A 23161-nucleotide genomic window follows, 5' to 3' on the forward strand; every position below is an offset into this window, starting at 1 on the left:
CGGTCTACGGTGCGGGGCCGGAGGCTCCATGGCCAGAGCCTTCCCCTGCACCGATTCCCAGTCCAAGCACGGCATCCAGTCCAGCTCCAAGGCCGGAGCCTTCCTCTGCGACGGTGCCCAGTCCAAGCACGGCGTCCAAGCACGGCGTCCAAGCACGGCGTCCAGTCCAGCTCCAAGGCCGGAGCCTTCCTCTGCGACGGTGCCCAGTTCAGGCACGGCGTCCAGTCCCGCTCCATGGCCGGAGCCCTCCTCTGCGCCGGTGCCCAGTCTAGGCATGGCGTTCAGCCCGGCGCCATGGTCAGCTCTGGGGGGGGGGGGGGGCTACGACCCACACCGGAGCCGCTACCGACACTATTCACCCCCCCCCAACCCCCCACTTGGTTTCAGGTTCTGCGGCCAGAGTCCACACCTTGGGGGGGGGGGGGTGCTGTCACGCCCTGACCATAGAGAACCCTTGTTTCTCTATGGTTTAGTAGGTCAGGGCGTGACTAGGGGGTAGTCTAGTTCATATTTTCTATGTTGGTGTTTTGTATGATTCCCAATTAGAGGCAGCTGGTAATCGTTGTCTCTAATTGGGGATCATATTTAAGTAGCTATTTTTCACACCTGTGTTTGTGGGATATTGTTTTGTGCAGCACGTAGTCACGTTTAGTTGTTCGTTTATTTGATTTCTTTGTTTTTGGCTTGAAGTTTCACTTTGGAATAAAGATGTGGAACTCTACACACGCTGCGCCTTGGTCCCGTTCTTACGACAACCGTGACACCAATAAAGCCCTTTGAATTTAATGGAGAGATAGAGGGTGGCGTTGATCATGCAGTGCTTCTCATGGGGTGAGCCTGATGTACCACATGTCACGTCTCATATCTAAAACATGGGGGAAAAGGGGACAAAGTCAATATGTCGATGCATCTAGAAATTCAATGATGTGCACAAAATATTATTACATCTGAGTTACTGACCTGTCCGTCCACAGGCTTGATGTGCTGCAGTCTCCACAACTGGATGCTTGTGCTCAGTTCACACTGACACAATGACGGCCTAGGAACAGTGGGTTCGGCCTAGGAACAGTGGGCAGAACGACAGATTTGTACATTGTCAGGCCCAACGCTCTAACCACTAGGTTACCTGCCACCCTGATAATGTGACAAGTGGTCCCTCAACACCCAATCCTCATGCCTCATTGTTTATTCTTGTTTCTCAATCAACAGCTATGTCTCTGATTTAATGGGTCTTGGAAGTTGTTTGTAAAATGAAAAGTTTGGCACATTGTCTACTAGCCCAGTCTGAAAGTACTAGCCTCGGGCTAGCTTAATTTTCATCCCTGTTGACATGTATAACTGACTTCACAGGTATTTTGATTAGATGTGGCTCAATATCGTTTGGGTTTTGTATGGGAAAACATTGAGCCCATATGTGCTTTGTGAGAACTAGCCAGCTAATTAACGTTAGCTCACCAATCGTGTGATCACACTTTTCCACATGGTGACATGCTAGCTAATTTTAGCTCACCAGGGCAGGGATAGCTAACGTTTAGCTAGCTAAGTTAGCTCGTCGTTCGTGTAGTTACTAACATTAGGCACATTCGTTTACATGTCACTGCCTGTCGGGAAAGTTCGACTACACCACAGTGAAAAATGTTGCAACGTTGGCTAGCTAACATTAGCTAATGTAGACAACTGGCCAACCAAAGTGCCTAACTTGCTAGCCCACCAGGCGATATTTAGCTAGCTATATCCCTGCCCTGGTGGGCTAACATTAACTAACTAGCATGTCACCACGTGAAAAAGTATGACTACAAAAACCGTGAGCTAACATTAACTAGCTGGCTAGATCACAAAGAACTTGTCAATAATAAAAGGTCACAACAGTGATTATGCTGGCCTATGCCTGTTTTTTTTTTTTTTTTTTTTTTTTACTTCTAAGGAAGGTAATTTTCAAAAGCATCTAGCTAACCACAGATCTTTGACCTAACCAAAATAGCTTGTTCGAAGCTAGCAAACAGGGCTTACCTTATCACACAGCTCCAGCGATGCCTCACGCTTACAGATGTCGGAAAATTATCAAATGCACGTGTGCTTATCAGAGTAGTGATTGACAAATCCGTTACATAGCACAGAACCATCCTTGCTTCTGATCAACGGAGAAGCTAGTTAGCTTCAAAGGCCAGGGCAATTAGAACATTTTGAGAATTAAAAAATAAGGTAGCTAGCTAAGTAATTTTCAAAATGCTAAACAAGAATACACACGAGAAAAACACAATATCAATTATTTACACGAGAAACTAAAAAGAGCTATAATTTGTACTTGCTAGCTTACTTGTTACTTGTCAATGAGAGTTTACATGGAGAAATGTGGAGGTTTTTCCCACCCTGCACATTGAGTGATTACTGTGTAGTTCTGTATGATAGCCACATTAGCTGCTAATTAGCGTTTCATTTGAGGAGGGGGGGGTGATTACAGGTGAATATATTGATAAAATTGACATTGTCTGAGAGAGATTTGGGTAGTTATCAAAATGTCACACGAGGGTAAGCCTACATGGAGCACTGACCTTATATGAAGCAGTTCTAAAATCCCCTATGGAAAAATGAATGGTCGAATTACAATTGGAACCATTTACTGGTTTTACCGCTAGGTTTTTTTTGGTATTGTGACTCATACTGTGGTACTCAACAGTATCCAGCTGCAGCCCCGCAGCAGCAGCAGTATATTGGCATTCGCAGAATTTGATGTGCATCCCGCCACCCACTGTGCAGGATGGAAACAGGATTCCCAAAAAACTGAACAAACTACAAAAAAAGAAAAAAAAGAAATCAAACTACTTTTCTGTAAAAAATAAAACAGAGCTAGCCTGTTACTAAAACCCGCCTGTCACTAAAACCAATAAGCATTTCGCTACACCCGCAATAACATCTGTTAATTAACAAGTGTATGTGACAAATACAGTTTGATTTGATTTGGTTTGATTTAAATATGTGAACGTGACCAAGATTTGTATTTTTTTATTACTATCGCCATCTACTGACCATGATTAACCCCTACCACATACACGTCAACTCCTTTTATTTTGTAGATTAATTTCCTCTCTCCCTTTCCTTTCCCCGTCCTAGCTTCTTTTCTATTCATATTTTCCTAGCTTCCTTTCATCCTTTCCAAGCTTCCTTTCTTTCCCTACCTCCCTTTCCTCTCCTCCTTCCATATCTCCCTTTCTTTCACTTTTTTCCTAACTAGGAAAGGATGAAAATCAAGCAAGTTAGGGAAAGAGGAAAGGAAGCTAGACAGGAGGAAAATAAAGGGAGCTAGGAAAGGAGTGCAGGTATCTAGGGAATAAAACGGAGGAAAGGAAAGGAAGCTAGGGGAGGAAGTCAGGAAGGATTTTTTTTATAAAGATGTTTTATTGTCACATACACCAGATATGTGCAGGGAACTGTTTTTTTTTTTTACAGCGTCAGCCATAGTAGCAAATTAGGGTTAAATGCCTTGCTCACTTCGGGTATTCGAACCAGCTGGCCCAATGCTGTAACGCTAGGTTACCTGCTGCCACATGAAGCTAAGAAAGGAGGAAAGGAAACTAGGAAAGGAGAAAAGGAAAGGGAGAGAGGAAAGAAGGAAAGTAATCTAGGAAAGGAAAGGAGTTCACATGCACAGTTTGCGTAAGGGATTAACCACGACCAGTAGATGGCGATAGATAGTATTGGTTTTAGTGACAGGCTAGTATTTGTCAGAGGCTATGCTGCAGGACTGCAGATGGATGCATCTCGGTTGGGGAAGGTTGGAAGGGATTCTGGAGATACAGGAGGGTTTGTTTTTGTTAAAAGTTAGTAGGGCTCTTTTTTTATTTACTGTACATGATTAGGTAGGAGGGTTTAATTTTTGTTTGTATGTTCGTTTGTTTCCTTTTATTCTAAAATCTGTAAACTATGCTTGACCACACCCTCCAGTACAGTAGGTGGCGGCAGAGGCACCTCTAACGGTTGTTTGCAGACCGCCATTAGAAGAAGGCATGTCATGTGATCTACCATTACAGAAATCGTCTGGAATAAATAAACCGACAAGCTACTCAGCTCAAACACATCATAATTTGAAAAGAAGTTACGCTCATTTAGGTTTGTTCAATAAGTTTAGCTATATATGAAGTATAATGTCGTCAAGCCATGCCAAAGTCGCGGTTGGTGCATCCAAAGACTCAAGTTTTTTGGGAGGAAGGATACCATCAGAAATCGAAATCATGGCTAAACAGCTGAAGGATTTAGACCAAGAAATGTTTAGAAAAATACTCAAAGGTTTGTTATTAAATTGCATGCTATTAACTTTGGTATATTGTTAAATTAATTCGTTTCCATTTCTCTCTCTTCCGTTTGTCCACGCACTCACTCTCTCTCTCTCTCACACACACACACACACACACGTAAACCATTTTGACATCACTTTTCTTGTGTCTATTCTCAGCGGTGGTGAGTGCTATTGAGGGCAAGGACTGCAGAGAAGCAATGAAGGTTATCGCGGAAAATGCTGCCCTCCCTGAAGAACGGTTGAGTTATGTTGTGGCTGGAATGTACAGACTCCTAAAAGAGGCATTACGTATCCCCACATCATCTTTAAAACAAGAGGTAAAGAACTGGTTATTGTTTATGTTGTATTGAAACCATACTGTCATAGACCATGGTCAGGTTGGATTTCAAGATGTCTGATTTCATGACTCCTACATAACATCTACAATAAAATATATTTTTTACATCTTCTAGGTCTTCAAAGAAGATCTAAGAGAACTAAGGTAGCTTCTTCCATGTGTCACCTTCATCACCTCATCACATCTCAAAGCTGTGAAGCATCAGTTTATCTTGCCTGTATCAAGGAATTGAACAACTGCTTACAATAGGCCAGAGATCATCAACTAGATTCAGCCAAGGATGGTCGGGTGCCTAATTACAAATAATTTCTAGACCGCAAATTGTCCGCGTGAAGCCCAAATAGATTTGACCAAAACATAATAATTTCAAATCTTGCTTGTGTTTGTATATGATCAATTCTCTCTCTATTATGTGTGGGAGTACTTGCAAACATATTTCCTAAATGAATATCACTTGAAGCTGATTTCCTGGTGTTTTTACAGTCTATTTGCTCAGAGAACTTAGGGGGCCAAATAAAACCACCTGCAGGCCAAATTCGTCCCACAGGCCACCAGTTGGGGAACCCTGCAATAGGCAATCCAAGATCCCCATAATTTGTTTATCACAGAAGGAGCTGGCGGTATATTAGATCACACACATTATTACAATATATCATTGTGTAAATTAACCCCAAAGGTTTTTTGTTATTGTTGCATTTATCGTAATATGAAACACTGACTCTACACTTGGTAGTCTACGTTATTCAAAGCAATGATTCATACTGTGCCGTCAAAATATTATCTGGAAATGTTTTGAATTGTTTTCAGCTGACATTCCATTCTTTCATTGTAGGATACCTGAGGAATTCATCACAGACTTTGCAAGTGTGGTGTTTGGCAATCGGTATGTTGACTGCTATGGATTAACATTAGCCTATATTCCCAACATTTTGTTGTCATACAGTGCATTCGGTAAGTATTCAGACCCCTTCCCTTTTCCCACATTTTGTTACGTTACAGCCTTATTTTAAAATGGATAAAGTAAAACATTTTGCACATCAATCTAAACACAATACCCCACAATGACAATGTGAAAACAGGTTTATGGACATTTTTGCACATGTATTAAAAAAACAAACAGAATTACCTTATTTACATACAGTACCAGTCAAAAGTTTGGACACACCTACTCATTCCAGGGTTTCTTTATTTTTACTATTTTCTACATTGTAAAGAAATCCAAACTATGAAATAACACATGGAATCATGTAGTAACCATGAAAGTGTTAAACAAATCAAAATATATTTTATATTTGAGATTCTTCAAAGTAGCCACGCTTTGCCTTGACAGCTTTGCACACTCTTGGCATTCTGTCAACGAGCTTCATGAGGTAGTCACCTGGAATGCATTTCAATTAACAGGTGTGCCTTAAGTTAATTTGTGGTATTTCTTTCCTTAATATGTTTGAGCCAATCAGTTGTGTTGTGACAAGGTAGGGGAAATATACAGAAGAGAGCCCTATATGGCAAGAACAGGTCAAATAACAAAAAGAAACGACAGTCCATTACTTTAAGACGTGAAGGTCAGTCAATCCGGAAAATTTCAAGAACTTTGAAGATTTCGTCAAGTGCAGTTGCAAAAACCATCAAGCACTATGATGAAACTGGCTCTCATGAGGACCGCCACAGGAAAGGAACACCCAGTTACCTCTGCTGCAGAGAATAAGTTAATTAGAATTAACTGCACCTCAGATTTTAGCCCAAATAAATGCTTCACAGAGTTCAAAGGTGTGGGGGTGCTTTGCTGGTGACACTGTTTGTGACTTATTTTACATTTATTTTGAATTCAAGGCACAGTTAACCAGCATGGCTACCACAGCATTCTGCAGCGAAAAGCCATCCCATCTGGTTTGCTGCCTCAGATGACCTGGCCTCCACAATCACCCAACCTCAACCCAATTGAGATGGTTTTGGATGAGTTAGACTGCAGAGTGAAGGAAAAGCAGCCAACAAGTGCTCAGCATATGTGGGAACACCTTCAAGACTGTTGGAAAAGCATTCCTCATGAAGCTGGTTGAGAGAATGCCAAGAGTGTGCAAATCTGTTATCAAGGCAAAGGCGTGGCTACTTTGAGTAACTTTTCTTTGGTTACTACATTATATTATTTATGTTTCATAGTTTTGATCTCTTCACTATTTTACAATGTAGAAAATAGTAAAAATAAAGAAAAACCCTTGAATGAGTAGGTGTGTCAACTTTTGACTGGTACTGTAAGTTTTCAGACCCTTTGCTATGAGACTTGAAGTTGAGCTCAGGTGCATCATGTTTCCATTGATCATCCTTGAAATGTTTCCACAACTTAATTGGAGTCCACCTTTATTTAAATTAAATTGATTGGACATGATTTGGAAAGGCACACACCTGTCTATATAAGGTCCCTCAGTTGACAGTGCATGTCAGAGCAAAAACCAAGCCATGAGGTCAAGGGAATTGTCCGTAGCGGTCCGAAACAGGATTGTGTCGAGGCAGAGATCTGGGGAAGGGTACCAAAACATTTCTGCAGCATTGAAGGTCCCCAAGAACACAGTGGCCTCCATCATTCTTAAATGGAAGAAGTTTGAAACCACCAAGACCCTTCCTAGAGCTGGACACCTGGCCAAACTGAGCAATTGTGGGAGAAGGGCCTTGTTCAGGGAGGTGACCAAGAACCCGATGGTCCCTCTGACAGCTCCAGAGTTCCTCTGTGGAGATGGGAGAAACTTCCAGAAGGTCAACCATCTCTGCAGCACTCCACCAATCAGGTCTTTATGGTAGAGTGGCCAGACGGAAGCCACTCCTCAGTAAAAGACACATGATAGCCCTCTTGGAGTTTTGGAAAAGGCACCTAAAGACTCAGATCATGAGAAACAAGATTCTCTGGTCTGATGAAACCAAGATTGAACTCTTTGTCCTGAAGGCCAAGTGTCACGTCTGGAGGAAAGCAGGCACCATCTCTACAGTGAAGCACTGTGGTGGCAGCATCATGCTGTGGGGATGTTTTTCAGCGGCAAGGACTGGGAGACTAGTCAGGATCGTGGGAAGATGAATGGAGCAAAGTGCAGTGGTCCAGCCAGAGCCCGGACTTGAACCCGATCAAACATCTCTGGAGAGACCTGAAAATAGCTGTGCAGCGACGCTCCCCATCCAACCAGACAGAGCTTGAGAGGATCTGCAGAGAAGAATGGGAGAAACTCCCCAAATACAGGTGTGCCAATCTTGTAGCGTAATACCCAGAAGACTCTGCTGTAATAGCTGCCAAAGGTGCTTTAACAAAGTACTGAGTAAAGGGTCTTTTAGACTAATGTAAATGTAATATTTAAGTTTGGTATTTTTTTATTCATTTGCAAAAATGTCAACTGTTTTTGCTTTGTCATTATGGGGTATTGTCAGTGGTGTAAAGTACTAATGTAAAAACACTTGAAAGTACTACTTAAGTAGTTTTTTGGGGGTATAGGTACTTCACTTTACTATTTATATTTTTGACTACTTTTACCTCACTAAATTCATAAAGAAAACAATGTACTTTTTACTCCTTACATTCTCCCTAAGACCCAAAAGTACTTACATTTTTTTAATGCTTAGCAGGACAGGAAAATGGTCAAATTCACGCACTTATTAAGAGAACATCCCTGGCCATCCCTACTGCCTCTGGTCTGGTGGACTCACTAAACACATGCTTAATTTGTAAATGATGTAATATATGTATTATTATTTTTTTAGCAATTACATTTACTTTTGAGACTTAAGTATATTTATAACCAAATACTTTTAGACTTTTACTCAAGTAGTATTTTAGTGGGTGACTTTCACTTTTACTTGAGTAATTTTCTATTAATACAGGATCGGTGGGTCCCCCGCGGGAGGGTTGAGCTAACGTATGCTAATGTGATTAGCATGAGGTTGTAAGTAAAAAGAACATTTCCCAGGACATAGACATGTCTGATATTGGCAGAAAGCTTAAATTCTTGTTAATCTAACTGCACTGTCCAATTTACAGTAGCTATTACAGTGAACGAATACCATGCTATTGTTTGAGTGTGCACAGTTGTGAACTTGGAAATGTATTAATAAACCAATTAGGCACATGTGGGCAGTCTTGATACATCATTTTGAACAGAAATACAATGGTTCATTGTGTCGATCTAAAACTTTGCACGTGCACTGCTGCCATCTAGTGGCCAAAATCTAAATTGCGCCTGGTCTGGCAAAATACATTATGGCCTTTCTCTTGCATTTCAAAGATGATGGTACAAAAAACTTTTTTCTTTCTTATCTTTTACCAGATCTAATGTGTTATATTGTCCTACATTTAATTTAACATTTCCACAAACTTCAAAGTGTTACTTTTCAAATGGCATATCCTTGCTTCAGGTCCTGAGCTACAGGCACTTAGATTTGGGTATGTCATTTTAGGAGAAAATTGAAAAAAGGGGGCGGATCCTTAAGAGGTATCTTTACTTTTACTCAAGTATAACTACTGGGTACTTTTTCCACCACTGTGTAGATTGCTAAGGGGGGGGAAAACAATCCATTTTTTTTTAATAAGGCTGTAATGTAACAAAGTTTGGAAAAAATCATTGGTTCTGTTTACTTTCTGAATGCACAAAATGACCAACTTAATGAAAAGGTTTGTCTTTCTTAAGTTAAAATCAAGGTTTCCAGCACTTATGTGGTGGGTTTATTATGCACAAAGACCCCTGTGGTGCTCACTCTGTGATTGTGGATCAGCTCACTGTCCCTTGCTTTCTCTCTTTTTTTTCATTTTTTTTCAGACGAACAGCACTGGAGGCAGTGGCTACACAGCAGGGGCCTCGATTACCCTCCCTGAAGGATTTTAGATGGAGAGTGGATGTGGCCATATCAACAAGGTACACTATACTTTGTTCACTATCACATAGGAGGGTCAACTTTCTGAAGGAGAAATTGAACAGAGAATTAAACTGAGAAAATATTGTGAGAACTGAAAATGTGCATGAAATGCATGCAGTTTTATCGTTATATAGTAGTACAATAAATGGTTTGATAAATGGTAAACACATTTCATTATTGTGTAGTGAGAATTTAAAAAGCAAACAGAATTGCTTAGAAGGCTCTGATTTTAATAATACATGCATCACATTGTCTGTTATTTTCTTGGAAGCTCCCTAGCTCGTGCATTGCAGCCCTCCATTTTAATGCAGATGAAGCTCTCAGATGGAAAGGCCCATCGCTTTGAGGTAAAAACACTAACAACTTGCTTGTTATGGCTTTGATATGCACATCTCCTCACTGGCTTACTAGGGTGAGGGTTGGTTTAAGTTTGTCTAATGCATGTGTGTAATTACTCAGCCTGTAAATATGTTGGCCTATCACAGTTGCAAGTAGGTTACTATGTAACAGTGTGTCCCTGCTTTATACAACTTTATACAACATGGTTTAGACTAGAATATGGGCTACATCTGTTTTAGACTATCAACATCTTATGGTGAAGGGTTTTGGGAACTGTCTGGCATGTCCAACACTTCCCTCAAACATAAATATTGTACTGTTCAAACAAGTAATCGGACATTGCATTTATTCCATAGTCCATTTGTAAGACAGAGCTTGATATCAGCATTCATAGTGTTAATAATAGTGTTATTTCCTTCAATACAATTGGGTAATTTTAAAGGTAGACTCAGCAATATGACCAAGATGCAGAAAGAAAACGGCATAGTGGGTCAAGTTCCGCAACAACTAAGGACGTTGAAGCACGAGGCTCAACTTCTCCGCTGTTTTGGTTCCGTGGTTACCACGTTGTAAATTAGTGAAGCGAACCCGGCATGCTGCTCATGGCAACGTCATTCTACCAGTCTACCTTTTTAAATATGTCAGGGTTTTTTCTCTCTAGGTGCCTGTTTCCAAGTTTCAAGAACTCCGATACAACGTTGCACTTATTCTTAAAGAGATGAACGATCTGGAGAAGAGAAGTGTTTTGAAGATTCAAGATTAACCATGCATGTCAGTTAGGTTATTCGAAGACCAGTAAGTGGTTTCATCAGGCAGGGTTTTTGCCATAAAATGGATTTATATCATTTTGACATGTCATACTGTAGATATTAAATATTATCAATTGTACTAAAATGGGTGTTGTGTTTTAAATATCAGATATTTTTATTAGCGCTTGACTTAACGGTGTTAACAGTAAATGTATTTTGTTTGTTTATAACCATGTGGTTATTTAATGTACAGTTCAAAGTAAAGTTGACCTAGAATTGCTAAGGTGACATGGGGGAAAGTTATGGGTCAGCCACAGGATTTAGGCTAAACCTCATCCAGGTCTAGACTGACTGGGTTACACCGATGGCCCACTTTCAGAGTCACTGTAAAAGAAGGTTGACCTGTCCCTGGCTGTCTGAAAATGGGATTGAGTTAATTTGCCATCTCAGACGACCTACCTGTGTGGAGGAATTTGGGTAACCGTGTAACCCACTAACTGTCTTTAGTCCTTGAATGAATAAAAACACATTTTCCATGTAATACTGCCTCTGGCACAGTGCCTAATTAATGTGTCACATTAGTAAAACAAGCTTAAGAATTTGTAATTATAATAGACTATCTATTATGTCACTTTATAGCCTACTGCCACATACTCTCTCAGAAAGAGTGCTATGTAGAACCTTTTGTCCCTGTAGGAGAACCCTCTGAAAATAAGGTTCCAGATAGAACCCTTTTCAGTTCACATAAAACCTTATTTGGTAGCACATAGAACATCTGCTTCCAAATGTCACCCTTGAGGTGGTTCTATGTGGAACCAAAAAGGGTTCTCTGGATCCTATTTTAGAGGGTCCTAGGAACAGTGGGTTAACTGCCTTGTTCAGGAGCAGAACGACAGATTTTTACCTTGTCTGCTCGGGGATTAGATCTACCAACCTTTCAGTTACTGGCCCAACGCCAGTAACGAGGCAACCTGCCGCGCCATATGCTCTACTGTCCAAGAGACCAGTGATGGAATGACTTCAGCCTACGTACATCTATACAAGTATTACGCATTAGACCCATTTCTATCCTCAGTCCAGACGCTCTCTGTTACAACTGAATTGTTATTAGGCAACCGCGTTAGAAACCTGTCCAATAGAAACAGCTGGCTGTGGTCACATGACAGTTTATGTAACTTGTATTTATTTATTTAAAAAATATATAATATTATTTATGGTGTGCTATCATATCGTCTGAGTAGTGAGCTGAACAGGAGCGAAGACCTCAGAAAATGAGATAAATAGAGAACGACCTGTTACTTCCAAAAAGGAAATATTAATTTCGCGAGACTACTACACAACAGCAGTCATCATGGGAACGGATAGTACAGATTGTATGCTGATTCTTGCGGTAGAAGCGTTTAAATCTAAAAACTTCGGGCTCGCAGCAGACATATACGAATGTCAAATGCTGCACCTCCGTGACCCTGGTAAGCAGCAAGATCTGTTGGTGAAACGAGCCGATGCCCTGGCATTTGCTGGCAAATTGAACGAAGCTTTCGAAATCTACCGAAAAGCGGCTGAAATCGGGAGACTCCGACCTGTCCATCTGGAGAATCTTATTAAATATCTCTCTAACAGTATTAAAAGAAATGATGGGACAGACAGTCAAAGCAACAGGCAGGAGACGAACTCTTATTGCGTTGGATATGATGCATTTACCTGCAGAATATGTTATAGATTTCTATACGAGCCAGTTACCTTGCCTTGTGGACACTGCTTTTGCAAAAAGTGCCTGGACCGAGAAAAAATGCATGTCTGCTGCAAAGAGTGCAATGACATGACCAAATTCAATGATGTGGACAATTATAGAGTAAATGTTGTTCTTAGTAACTTGTTATCAAAGTGGTTTCCAGTTCAATTACTTGCTGTTCATCTGAGACGTGAGGGGAATGGACTATATTCAGAGAAAATGGATTCTGCTTTGGAAAAATACAACGAAGCAATACAAATAGGTATGTTATTTTACCTTTTCATTTCAATCAATGTTCAAAACTAATTCTAAATGGAATTAAATTAAATGGGTGGCCTATATCCTATGCAATGTTGCAACAGTATGTAGGGTACTGTTTTCAGTGCCCATGGGCTGGTTTAATTGACAGCTGAATCAGCAGCGTGTGGTGTAAACTGCGCTACATTGTAAGATTTCGATGGGGAAATGATTATAACAATGTATCCTGTTTTAGTAGGCTATAACCCCTTAATTCGGAGAGAGTCGTGCTTATGTCAGACATGGGCGTGTGAAGGTTAAATAAAATGTTATGTAGGCTAGGCCAGGGTCCGAGTTTGGGAAACACTGGGCTAAGTGACCAAACATTGAGTAACATGTGAGCCATGGCATTTTGTTGTGATTGTGTAACAAACAGTAAAATAAATGTGGGTCAAGGGTAATTCAAGTTCAACAGTAGACACAGGAGTATTGGTTCCACTGTCATTATTGATTAAACATATACTTCTTCAAATGTTGAACAACAATCTCTTTCAACAATAATCCAAAATCCCCACATTTTCACTGTGATCTAAAGAACACTGGTCTTGTGTGACATTCAATGATAGAATGATGGAATAATTCATAGATGATCATTTTCAGTATGTTGTATTTATTTTCCAGCTCCAAGGGACCATGTTCTGTACAGCAACCGATCACAGATCAATTCCAGTCTGAAGAATTACCAGGATGCCCTTCATGATGCAGAGATGGCATGCAAACTCATGCCTCTTTGGTCCATGGTGAGGGTTGAATGTTTTGCCATGTTTAATTTAGATCTATCATCAGAACTTCACCATGCAAAGAAATTGTAGGTTTGTACTGATTACTAAACATGACTTTTCTTCCAGGGACATATTAGAAAAGCACAAGCTCTTGTCACTCTGGGGAAATGTGAAGAAGCATTAAGAGAGTACCTGGTCGTCATTGCATTAGACCCTGAGAGTAAACTGGCAAAAACAGAGGCGCAAAAGATTCTGAGTGATCTCCTGGCCCCTGTCACTGATCAAGTACACAACAGAATCCTGGACTGCACAAGTCTACTATCTTCCAGAAGTAGATTTAAAGGTGGCGTCCTGAACACCTCAAGCTGCATCATCACCACATCTTACAAGGTAAGAGAAGTCATCTATCTTCTGAGTTTTTCTATATAATACAGTACTATCATATAGTGCCTGGAGTTGAGCTCATGAACTTAGGACATTTTGGTAAGTTCATAATATCATCACCCTTTCTCACAGGAATACAAGAATATCATCGCCTCTGACGAGAAGTTGACGTTGTCGCCCACGATGAGTGAATCTAAGACAGATGGCTCATTTGAGACATGCAGCGGAAAGAAAAGAGAAAATCAGGTGAATGTCTGCCATCCCAGCGTCACCAACAGGAGTGTCTTCCTCAAACGTAGCTCATCCGAGGACAGCCAAGTGGACAGTAGCGACATCTGCAAGCGTTCCAGATATGGTAAGTTTAAATGCCTCTTGTCTCACCCCTTAAATGCTCTTCAATTCGATGGCGCTTTATTGGCATGATGTCTACTGTAAGTGAAGTAGTCATTGAGATTCACTATCTAACTCAAATGGTTCTCCTTTACAGAAGTGACACAGAATGAACAGGCAACTTCCTGGAGTACAGTACTTGCTGGCCTCATAGACCCGACTGACCTGGAGTGTTCTCTGTGTATGAGGTGAGTACTACCATCCATGACAATACTTGTAGCTGAATTGTAGTATTTGCCACTTAAGGCTAAAAGGATAATAATATAGTGTTCTGCTTTTGATTCTGATATTCTTGGATTAAAAGTTATTTTCTCAGCCTGACACAAGTCAGTTATTTTACAAGTGAACACAAGATATCAATCTTCCTTTCTGATAGTATTAAGCAATAAAGATGAATAGGTAAACATCTAGCCTTATTTTCACCGTTATAGCTTACATTTCATTATCAAACATTGTAATTTAAATGCAATGCGCTATAAATAAGAACCTGAAAGTAATCAACAATAGAGTAGTGTGAGACGTTCTGAGTATTTTTTCTCTCCATGGTATACCCTAGGCTCTTTTATGAACCAGTCACCACTCCTTGCGGACACACCTTCTGTCTGAAATGCCTGGAGCGATGTCTGGACTACAACCCCAAGTGTCCTCTCTGCAAGATGGATCTGAAAGAGTATCTGTCAGAAAGTAAATACAACAAGACTGTCTTGGTGGAGAACCTCATCTGCAAGTATCTGCCATCCGAGCTCATGGACAGGCAGAAAGTCAACACGGAGGAGATTGCAGACTTATCGAAGTAAGAATCACGTCAGCATACAGACACTACCCCATTGATCCAGTACTGTGTAACAAAGACATGTAACATGGCATTTATGTTTCTTCACCTGTAACTTTGGATATATTATTTCCACAAACAAATAATTTTCTCTACTTTGATTTCTTCTTTTGCAGTCTAAACAAGAACGTGCCTATATTTGTTTGCACCATGGCCTTCCCCACCGTTCCATGCCCTCTTCACGTCTTTGAGCCCTGCTACAGGCTGATGATCCGCAGGTGTATGGAGATGGGTACCAAGCAGTTTGGAATGTGCCTCGATGATAACCTCAAAGGGTGAGTAAAGCCTGTACAAAGCAGAGAGACATTGTGTTGCATGTTCCTCAGTCAGACCGGGGATATCAGCATCATCTGGCAGTTCATGTTAACAACTCAGAAGCCCCATTGGGTCAACTCTCTTGTCTGGCCCCATTGAGGGCCTTAGGCTATTATCAGAACTGAGCAGGTCTTGCATGTCATTTTGTATAAGCAACTTCAGATAGTTTATATAGCCTACTTTATTGTTTGGCTTAAGCACATTTTTGGTCTTATTTGGTTACCATATCTACTTTTTTTCCATCCCCATAGATTTGCAGATTACGGTTGCCTCCTGGAGATCCGAAACGTGGAATTCTTTGCAGATGGCCGCTCCATTGTTGACACCATCGGGAAAAGAAGGTTTAAAGTCATTGAGCAACACCAGAGAGATGGGTACAACACAGCAGACATTGAATACCTGGAAGACATTAAGGTCATTGTTAATCACATAAACTCAAGCATTTGCGTGAATGTTCTCTGAACTTGTTTGAACATGTTTAAAGTGTATTAGTGTATCTCACTGTGCTAATAAAGGCTGTTTTTATTCTGTATAGGTGGAGGGTGTGACAGAGAAGGAGCTTCAGAGTCTCCATGATGCAGTGTATGACCAGGCCTTAATCTGGGTCAACTCCCTCAAAGCAGAACAGATGGAGAGGATCGTGGGTCACTTTGGGCCCATGCCGGAGAAAAACTCTGAACCACAGGTAAATACGTGAACCCTGGATACAGATCGTATATATGTTAACTCTATTTTGATACGACACAGTTTGTATTGAACAGGTTATGGATGGATTCTTCTGGTTGTCCCCTGTAGGCCAGTCCCAACGGGCCGTCCTGGTGCTGGTGGCTGCTGGCAGTCCTTCCTCTGCAGGGTCGAGCCCAGCTGCCCTTCCTTGCCATGACCTCCCTGAAGGACAGACTCAGTGGCATCCGCAGAGTACTCCTCTTCATGACCCGCAACCGCTCCTCTCGATAACTCCAACCGTCACACAACCATCCATCTCCTCCATGTGGATGTCTGTTTTGTCAGGAAGACCAAATGTTAACGAAAGCCTTCTGCGTAAATAGGTTATTGGCAAGTGGGCTTTGATTAGATTACCAAAATGTGATGCTGATTATTTCTTCCTTCCAAGGATTAGAAGAGGCTACATATGGACTGAATCTTTTAATCGGTGTGCTTTAAAGACAATAATGATTGATTTAGTTTTTGTTATTATTTATAAACACAGCGTGTGCATGCAACATGTTTACATCCCTGGGAGGGATGACAAACTCTAAACTATTACACAAATAACTTTTTATTTCCATAGGGTTTATTAACCACCACAAATGACATATTATCAAAACCAAAACCCCTGAAAATGTAGAAAATGAGTTAACAAAATGACGATACAGAACAGTACATGTTCTGCTGCTGCTTTAACTATATCATTCAGATAATACGATTTCATCCCTGTTTTGGTGTAGATGAGTGTGAAAGGAGCTATCTCCTACTTACGATGGAATATGTATTGTTATTTATATTACCTACTTTGCAGCAGCAGCATAAGTGATACTCTCATGGTGAGCAAAGATGGGTCGTGAGATTTGCCTTTAAGAAAGGAAAACCTTTTATTGTTTTGTTGGATGTTACATGATTCTTTGTCTGACAGACTTCTAAAAAAAATAGTTTTCTACTGTTATTTTTGTTATGATGATCACCTTTTTATACAGACAATGTTGAACCAGGATGGTTATGTTAAATCTTGTGGAAATGTGTTCATGAAGAACAATTATGTTTTGTATTCCAAGGGCCAATTGTAAGTTATTGTATTTATATAGGGCTGCCTTGTCTCTTATTTGCAACATATATGGTCATAAATTAGAGATGACACAAGTGACGAACAAACTCAGTGATTGCAATAACGGTTACCACTTGTGCAGCGTGATTCCTGGCTTGTATACAAAAGACAACGATGTGAATGTGAACATGCAAATAACTAGACGAGGGAAATATCAACTTGTAGAGCGTGAAGGATTTATCAGCCTTGCCACTTTTACCACTTTCCAATATTCTCAGTTTGGTTTTAGAAAAACGTTTTTGCATTTGGTTGCCCAAAACACTCTGAAATGATTTTCCTAACACACATTACAGTCAGATGAAACAGGCAGCAGTCTAACCATTCTAAAAGCTCATGAAGGAGTTGGAATAGTTATTTCTGACATTTGAACTGTCATCTTGTCATTCCAGTTATTGTCCACTGGAATCATAAACTGTAGCATCAAACACTCAGTGATTTCTAATCTTTTTCAACATTTAGTGCCTTAAGTTGGATTTCCTCCATGATGCCAGTACCATTAAGCTCAAACTATGTAGCAGAATTCAGGGTTCAAGGTAGCGTTCCATCGAGGAAGACTTGGCTTAAAGTCCAAACTATTGCTGAGGAGACAAACAGTCATTTTAAACAATTCCAGTCCTGGTTCATTGTGAGTATTGCTGTTGTTACAAATATTGGTATTATATTGTGTATTTTATCCCAACTAAATGAAAATCATCTCAATGCAAGAACACAATTTGAGTATTTTCAGCTGGACTTTCATATACAACAACAACATTGAGCCTTGGTTGAGTGGTTGAATTAAATGTCAGGATAAAAGTTAATTGATTGGCATGTCAATTCAAGTAGATAATGTTTCCTCCAACATCACACATTTGCATGTATATACATTTGATATGGCTGTTGCATGTAAGCCAAATTCTATGCAAAGATTCATTTTTCCCATTTACATCAGAAAATGCCAAAACAACAGAAATTCAACGGTAGTATCTTCCTGCCCTTTTTGAATTCCACATTGAACCTTGCTCTAATGATTGAAGCCATCTACCTCTGACACACTGACCTGTAGCTCTTCCACCACAGAACATGCTAATTAAAATGTACATGTCATTTGTTTCTATGGCGATGAGGTGACCATGGATGGAGTCTTTTTTGGGTGATTGTATAACACAGGTATAATTGCCTCTAACTGTATGTGTTTACAAAAAAAATGGAATGTATGTTGTAGGCATCTTATCTGACGTTATATTCCTGTTTTGATGGAAATGTAGTCATTGCAATGTTATACAATGTACAGAAAACACACTTCTGAATAAAAAAGGCTCTTAATTAGTGGAATAAGTGCTAAACAGATGGTCTTTCATTTGTCTCGTCCCGTGTTCAACATTTTTCTCCTTTGGTTCGGTGTTAGTCTAAAGTAGTGTCAATATAGCTCTTTAGAAACATCTAGAATGTTGGGACATAACAGAAAGCTTATGTAAGGCTGCATTGGCTTTACACAACAGTGTGAATGTAGGTCACGGTTTAGGAGGAAGGAAACACTATTCCACTCCCCTTGCCCCACTGCCCCACATTCTGCACATTCTGCCTTTTTGCTGGAGGAGATGACCTTACCCATACCGAACCGCACCTCCTTGACTGGGAGGGATAATGGACTCCGATGAAGAGGGGACAAGTAGCACCAATGTAATTAGCAGGCTGTCTGTCTGGTGGGAGTGAGGGAGGGAGAAGCCATGGGGATATGTTTAATAGGGCTTACATAACAAGGCAGTCAGACGTTACGTAAACTTTGAAATGGGGTTAGCATCTGCAGAGGATCAGGGTATCTTGTTCTGCCTTTGAGAGAGGGCATTTTTCAGCAGTCGGTCCAGGAATCGTGCCAAAATGGCAAGGGACTCTTTTTCCCCCCATCTTTGTTATTTTGAATAAGGTGTCATGCTTTGTTTGTTCAGGACAGAAAAATGCAGAAACAATCTTTAGTGAGTGACAAATGGGATCTCAAAGGTGTGAAGCGACTAAGCCAGATATTATTCAACTGTACCGAGAGCCCCACTGGAACTAGGTAGTATAAAGATACTCTTTCTTAGCATACGCCTTAAAACAGATCCCTCATCAGTGTGCCCTGGCCAGACTGGCCACATAACACTAGTCCTATGTTACACGCCAAGTAAGGTTATGTAACTGAAATGATAAGGTCACTAGAGGGGTTGCTATTGGAACTTGGCAGATACACCTTCCCCCAATTTTATAAAACATGTAACACACTGACAGAAGTAGGGCAAAGCAGTGCATTGTGGGAAAAATGGTTACCTAACTTACCCAGAAAAGGCATCTGGGAGGTTAAGTGCCTGTCTGTGTGCTGATGTGATGACAGAACTCACACTTAGTGCTAGATCGTCCATTGTAAACAGTGTGGGAAACTGCGTGAGAGAGAGGGCAGTGTGTCAAAGGGCTAGAGTGTGCCCCTGTGAGAAGTGTGTGACTATGTGTGCCACAAGCTCATATGATACAGTGTTAGGTGCTCAATGTATAGCCCTGAGATGCTGCTGCCTGTGGCTGATAGCTCTGAGATGCTGCCAGTGGATGGATGGCACAGAGGGTGGGCTCTGGCTTCGATACTGTCTCCTATCGCTTCAATGCTGCCAACACTTCCATGCTGTCACACTGTGCTGGCTGTGCTTGTAATGTGCAGACAGCCTGCCCTCAGCCTTAAGCTGCTGCGAATAAATGCATGCTATTTTAATGTGCCTAATCAAAGTGTTGTATAATGGTTATCATATTGCAGCGGATATTGCAGGGTTTGTCTTTGTATCCCTCAAAGCTTTGTCTGTGATGAGGAATAGTCAAACTAAAGAGTACACATCCTAGTTTACAACACGTGACAACAGTTGTGATACAACAGAGAGTTTGTCCGCAAAAACATTTTTACACAGGCAATGTGGAGACACTACCCAATGACTGTGTTATGATTTTTGTGCAGGCAGACTGTTGTATCACAACCATTGTGTCAAATGCATTTTACATCAGTTGCACAAGTTGTATTGTGTATGTGGCCATAGTCTTATCTTGCATTACACTTGTCTACTCTAATTCAATTAAATAAATACGTATTCTTTAAACACCAGATGAGGGGGCCATTAGATTGCAAAGGCTTTTCAAAAGCAACGTTTGAGAGGGCTATCAACATGAGCTGAAACACAGGAAACATCTCTGCCACTGAAAAATTCCTGACTCTTGGGAATGTTTGTTCTGTGCCTCCAACAAAACACCCCATGCACACGAGCTTAACCCATGGGCTGAAATGGAAGGTTGTGGAACACAAAAGATATTTCATGAGTCAGTGCCTCGGTTATCTCCCCTCTCCAAACCACTTTTGTCATCTGGAAGTATAATGCCATGAAAAAAAGTATTTGCCCTGTCTGATTTTCTCTGTCTTGGCATATTTTTTATACTGAATGTTATCAGATCTTCAACTAAAACTTAATATTAGATAAAGGGAACTTGAGTTTACAAATAACAAAAAAATATACTTATTTTATTTATTTAATTAACAAAGTTATGCAACACCCAATTCACCTGTGTGAAAAAGTAATTGCCCCATTACATTCAATAACCGGTTGTGCCACCTTTAGCTGCAATCAAATCAAACTTTATTTGTCACATGCGCCGAATACAACATGTGTAGTTGTTGATCAGTCTCTCACATCACTGTGGAGGAATTTTTGCCCGCTCTTACATGCAGAACTGCTTTAACTCAGTGATATTTGTGGGGTTTTAAGCATTAATTGCTCGTTTCAAGTCCTGCCACAACATCTCAATTGGGATTAGATCTGCACTTTGAGTAGGCCATTCCAAAACTTCACATGTAGTTTTCGCCAGACATAATGGTGGCGGTAGTGTGATGGTTTGGGGATGCTTTGCTGCCTCAAGACCCGGATGACTTGCCTTAATAGAAGGAATCATGAATTATGTTCTGTATCAGAGAGTTCTACAGGAGAATGTCAGGCCATCCATCTGTGAGCTGAAGCTGAAGCGCAGCTGGGTCATGCAGCAAGACAATGATCCAAAACACACACTCAAGTCTACATGAAAATGGCTAAGAAGCAACAAATGTGAAGTTTTGGAATGGCCTAGTCAAAGTCCAGACCTAATCACAATTGAGATGTTGTGGCAGGACTTGAAATGAGCAATTCATGATTGAAAACCCACAAATGTCCCTGAGTTAAAGCAATTCTGCATGGAAGAGTGGGCCAAAATTCCTCCACAGCGACATGAGAGGCTGATCAACAACTGCAGGAAGTATTTGGTTGGAGTCATTGTAGCTTAAGGTGGCACAACAAGTTATGGAGTGTAAGGGGGCAATTACTTTTACACACAGGGCCATTGGGTGTGGCATAACTTTGTTTATGAAATAACTAAGTCATTTTTGTGTTCTTCGTTCACTCAGGTTCCCTTTATCTAATAAGAGGTTTTGGTTGAAGATCTGATAACATTCAGTATCAAAAATATACCAAAGTAGAGAAAATTAGAAGGGGGCAAATACTTTTTCTCAGCACTGTACATGCTTTTATCTGCATGATGTAACAAATACCCCCTCTCCCGCCAGGTCACTGGCAGTTGGGTCCAGTAGTCAAAACGTGGACACTATGGACATCAGGAAAACTGTAGAATCACACTTCTTTAGTGAGGTGAAGCTCAATTCACTAAGTTGTCAAAAATAAATAATACCTAGCATTTAATAAGGTTTGTAACCCTTTAACACTCTGATCATAGAAGAAAATGTCTGGGCTGACATATCTGCACTTTGACAGCTGCAGCTGAACAGCCTTTATATAACAGTACCTGGCCCGGGCCATCCACTGGGTGTGTAGGTGCCTTATTCACTAGACATAATAAAGCCCTTGATGTGAGTAATGTGCTTGTGTAACACAGCAGAAAATGGCACAGAGGTTTGCAATGGCAGAGCAGCCCAAGAAGGTCAAGCGAGCCAAGCCGTTCCAAGTGTGGTTGTATAACAGGTAATTGGGTACAGTAGGCTACTTAGTTATAAATACTAGTACACAGGAAGGAAGATAGTGTGCCTGCTTAGTCATATCATGTAAAATTAAGTTCCATCTAAGTCATTACAAACCAAAGGGTATTTTCAGGTACAGTATGTGGAATGTGTACTGTGCAATGCAGGAATGGATTAATAGCCACAGGCAGTGTTAATGCTTCCTCTGACTTCGTTTCCATGCTACTGCAGTTGTAATGGATCAACACGGTATGCTTTGAGTTTTATATACACTACCAGTCAAAATGTTGGACACACCTACTCATTCAAGGCTTTTTAAAATATTTTTATTATTTTCTACATTGTAGAATAATAGTGAAGACATCAAACTATGAAATAATAAAAAAGTGTTAAACAAATCAAAATATATTTTATATTTGAGATTCTTTAAAGTCGCCACCCTTTGCCTTGATGACAGCTTTGCACACTCTTGGCATTCTCTCAACCAGCTTCATGAGGTAGTCACCTGGAATGCATTTCAATTAACAGGTGTGCCTTGTTAAAAGTTCATTTGTGCAATTTCTTTCCTTCTTAATGCGTTTGGGCCAATCAGTTGTGTTATTACAAGGTAGGGGTCATATACAGAAGATAGCCCTATTTGATGAAAGACCAAATCCATATTATGGCAACAACAGCTCAAATAATCAAAGAAAAACGACATTCCATCATTACTTTAAGACATGAAGGTCAGTCAATATGGAACATTTTAAGAACTCTGAAAGTTTCTTCAAGTGCAGTCACAAAAACTATCAAGCGCTATGATAAAACTGGCTCTCAAGAGGACCGCCACAGTAAAGGAAGACCGAGAGTTGGCCCTCCTGCAAGGGACAAGTTCCTGCACCTCAGATTGCAGCCCAAATAAATGCTTCAGAGTTCAAGTAACAGACATCTCAACATCAACTATTCAGAGGAGACCGCATGAATCAGGCCTTCATGGTCAAATTGCTGCAAAGAAACCACTACTAAAAGGACACCAATAATAAGAAGAGACTTGCTCTGGCCAAGAAACACAAGCAATGAACATTAAACTGG

At 40.6% G+C, this 23161-nt stretch overlaps 2 protein-coding genes and 1 long non-coding RNA gene across 5 annotated transcripts; 2 read left to right on the forward strand and 1 right to left on the reverse strand.

The window, feature by feature from the left end:
- Positions 1 to 728: 728 nt before the first annotated feature.
- LOC115204891 (uncharacterized) lies at positions 729 to 2454 on the reverse strand. 3 transcript variants are annotated; one of them, XR_003880509.1, is made up of 4 exons: positions 2318 to 2454; positions 2011 to 2155; positions 961 to 1039; positions 729 to 865 (listed from the first exon to the last, which is right to left on the reverse strand). It is a non-coding gene; the product is annotated as an uncharacterized LOC115204891 (long non-coding RNA). The 3 variants fall into 3 exon arrangements; XR_003880508.1 differs by having other exon boundaries at positions 961 to 1059; positions 2011 to 2454; XR_003880507.1 differs by having other exon boundaries at positions 2011 to 2448.
- Positions 2455 to 3986: 1532 nt separating this feature from the next.
- On the forward strand, positions 3987 to 11147 carry commd5 (COMM domain containing 5). The gene is made up of 7 exons (XM_029771468.1): positions 3987 to 4284; positions 4451 to 4611; positions 4747 to 4775; positions 5464 to 5514; positions 9422 to 9517; positions 9790 to 9865; positions 10519 to 11147. Exons 1-7 carry the CDS (start codon positions 4143 to 4145, stop codon positions 10618 to 10620), a joined length of 657 nt encoding a protein of 218 aa, XP_029627328.1. The 5' UTR covers positions 3987 to 4142; the 3' UTR covers positions 10621 to 11147.
- A 477-nt stretch (positions 11148 to 11624) lies between these two features.
- Positions 11625 to 18417, forward strand: LOC115205468 (LON peptidase N-terminal domain and RING finger protein 3). Its single transcript, XM_029771469.1, has 10 exons — positions 11625 to 12600; positions 13257 to 13375; positions 13484 to 13747; positions 13874 to 14096; positions 14229 to 14319; positions 14688 to 14924; positions 15080 to 15238; positions 15530 to 15692; positions 15814 to 15963; positions 16074 to 18417. The coding sequence occupies exons 1-10, from the start codon at positions 11958 to 11960 to the stop codon at positions 16233 to 16235; spliced, it is 2211 nt and encodes a 736-aa protein (XP_029627329.1). The 5' UTR covers positions 11625 to 11957; the 3' UTR covers positions 16236 to 18417.
- The last annotated feature ends 4744 nt before the right edge of the window (positions 18418 to 23161 follow it).

Source organism: Salmo trutta, chromosome 13 (assembly GCF_901001165.1).
Source record: "Salmo trutta chromosome 13, fSalTru1.1, whole genome shotgun sequence".
In the NCBI taxonomy this organism is placed as follows: Eukaryota; Metazoa; Chordata; class Actinopteri; order Salmoniformes; family Salmonidae; genus Salmo; species Salmo trutta.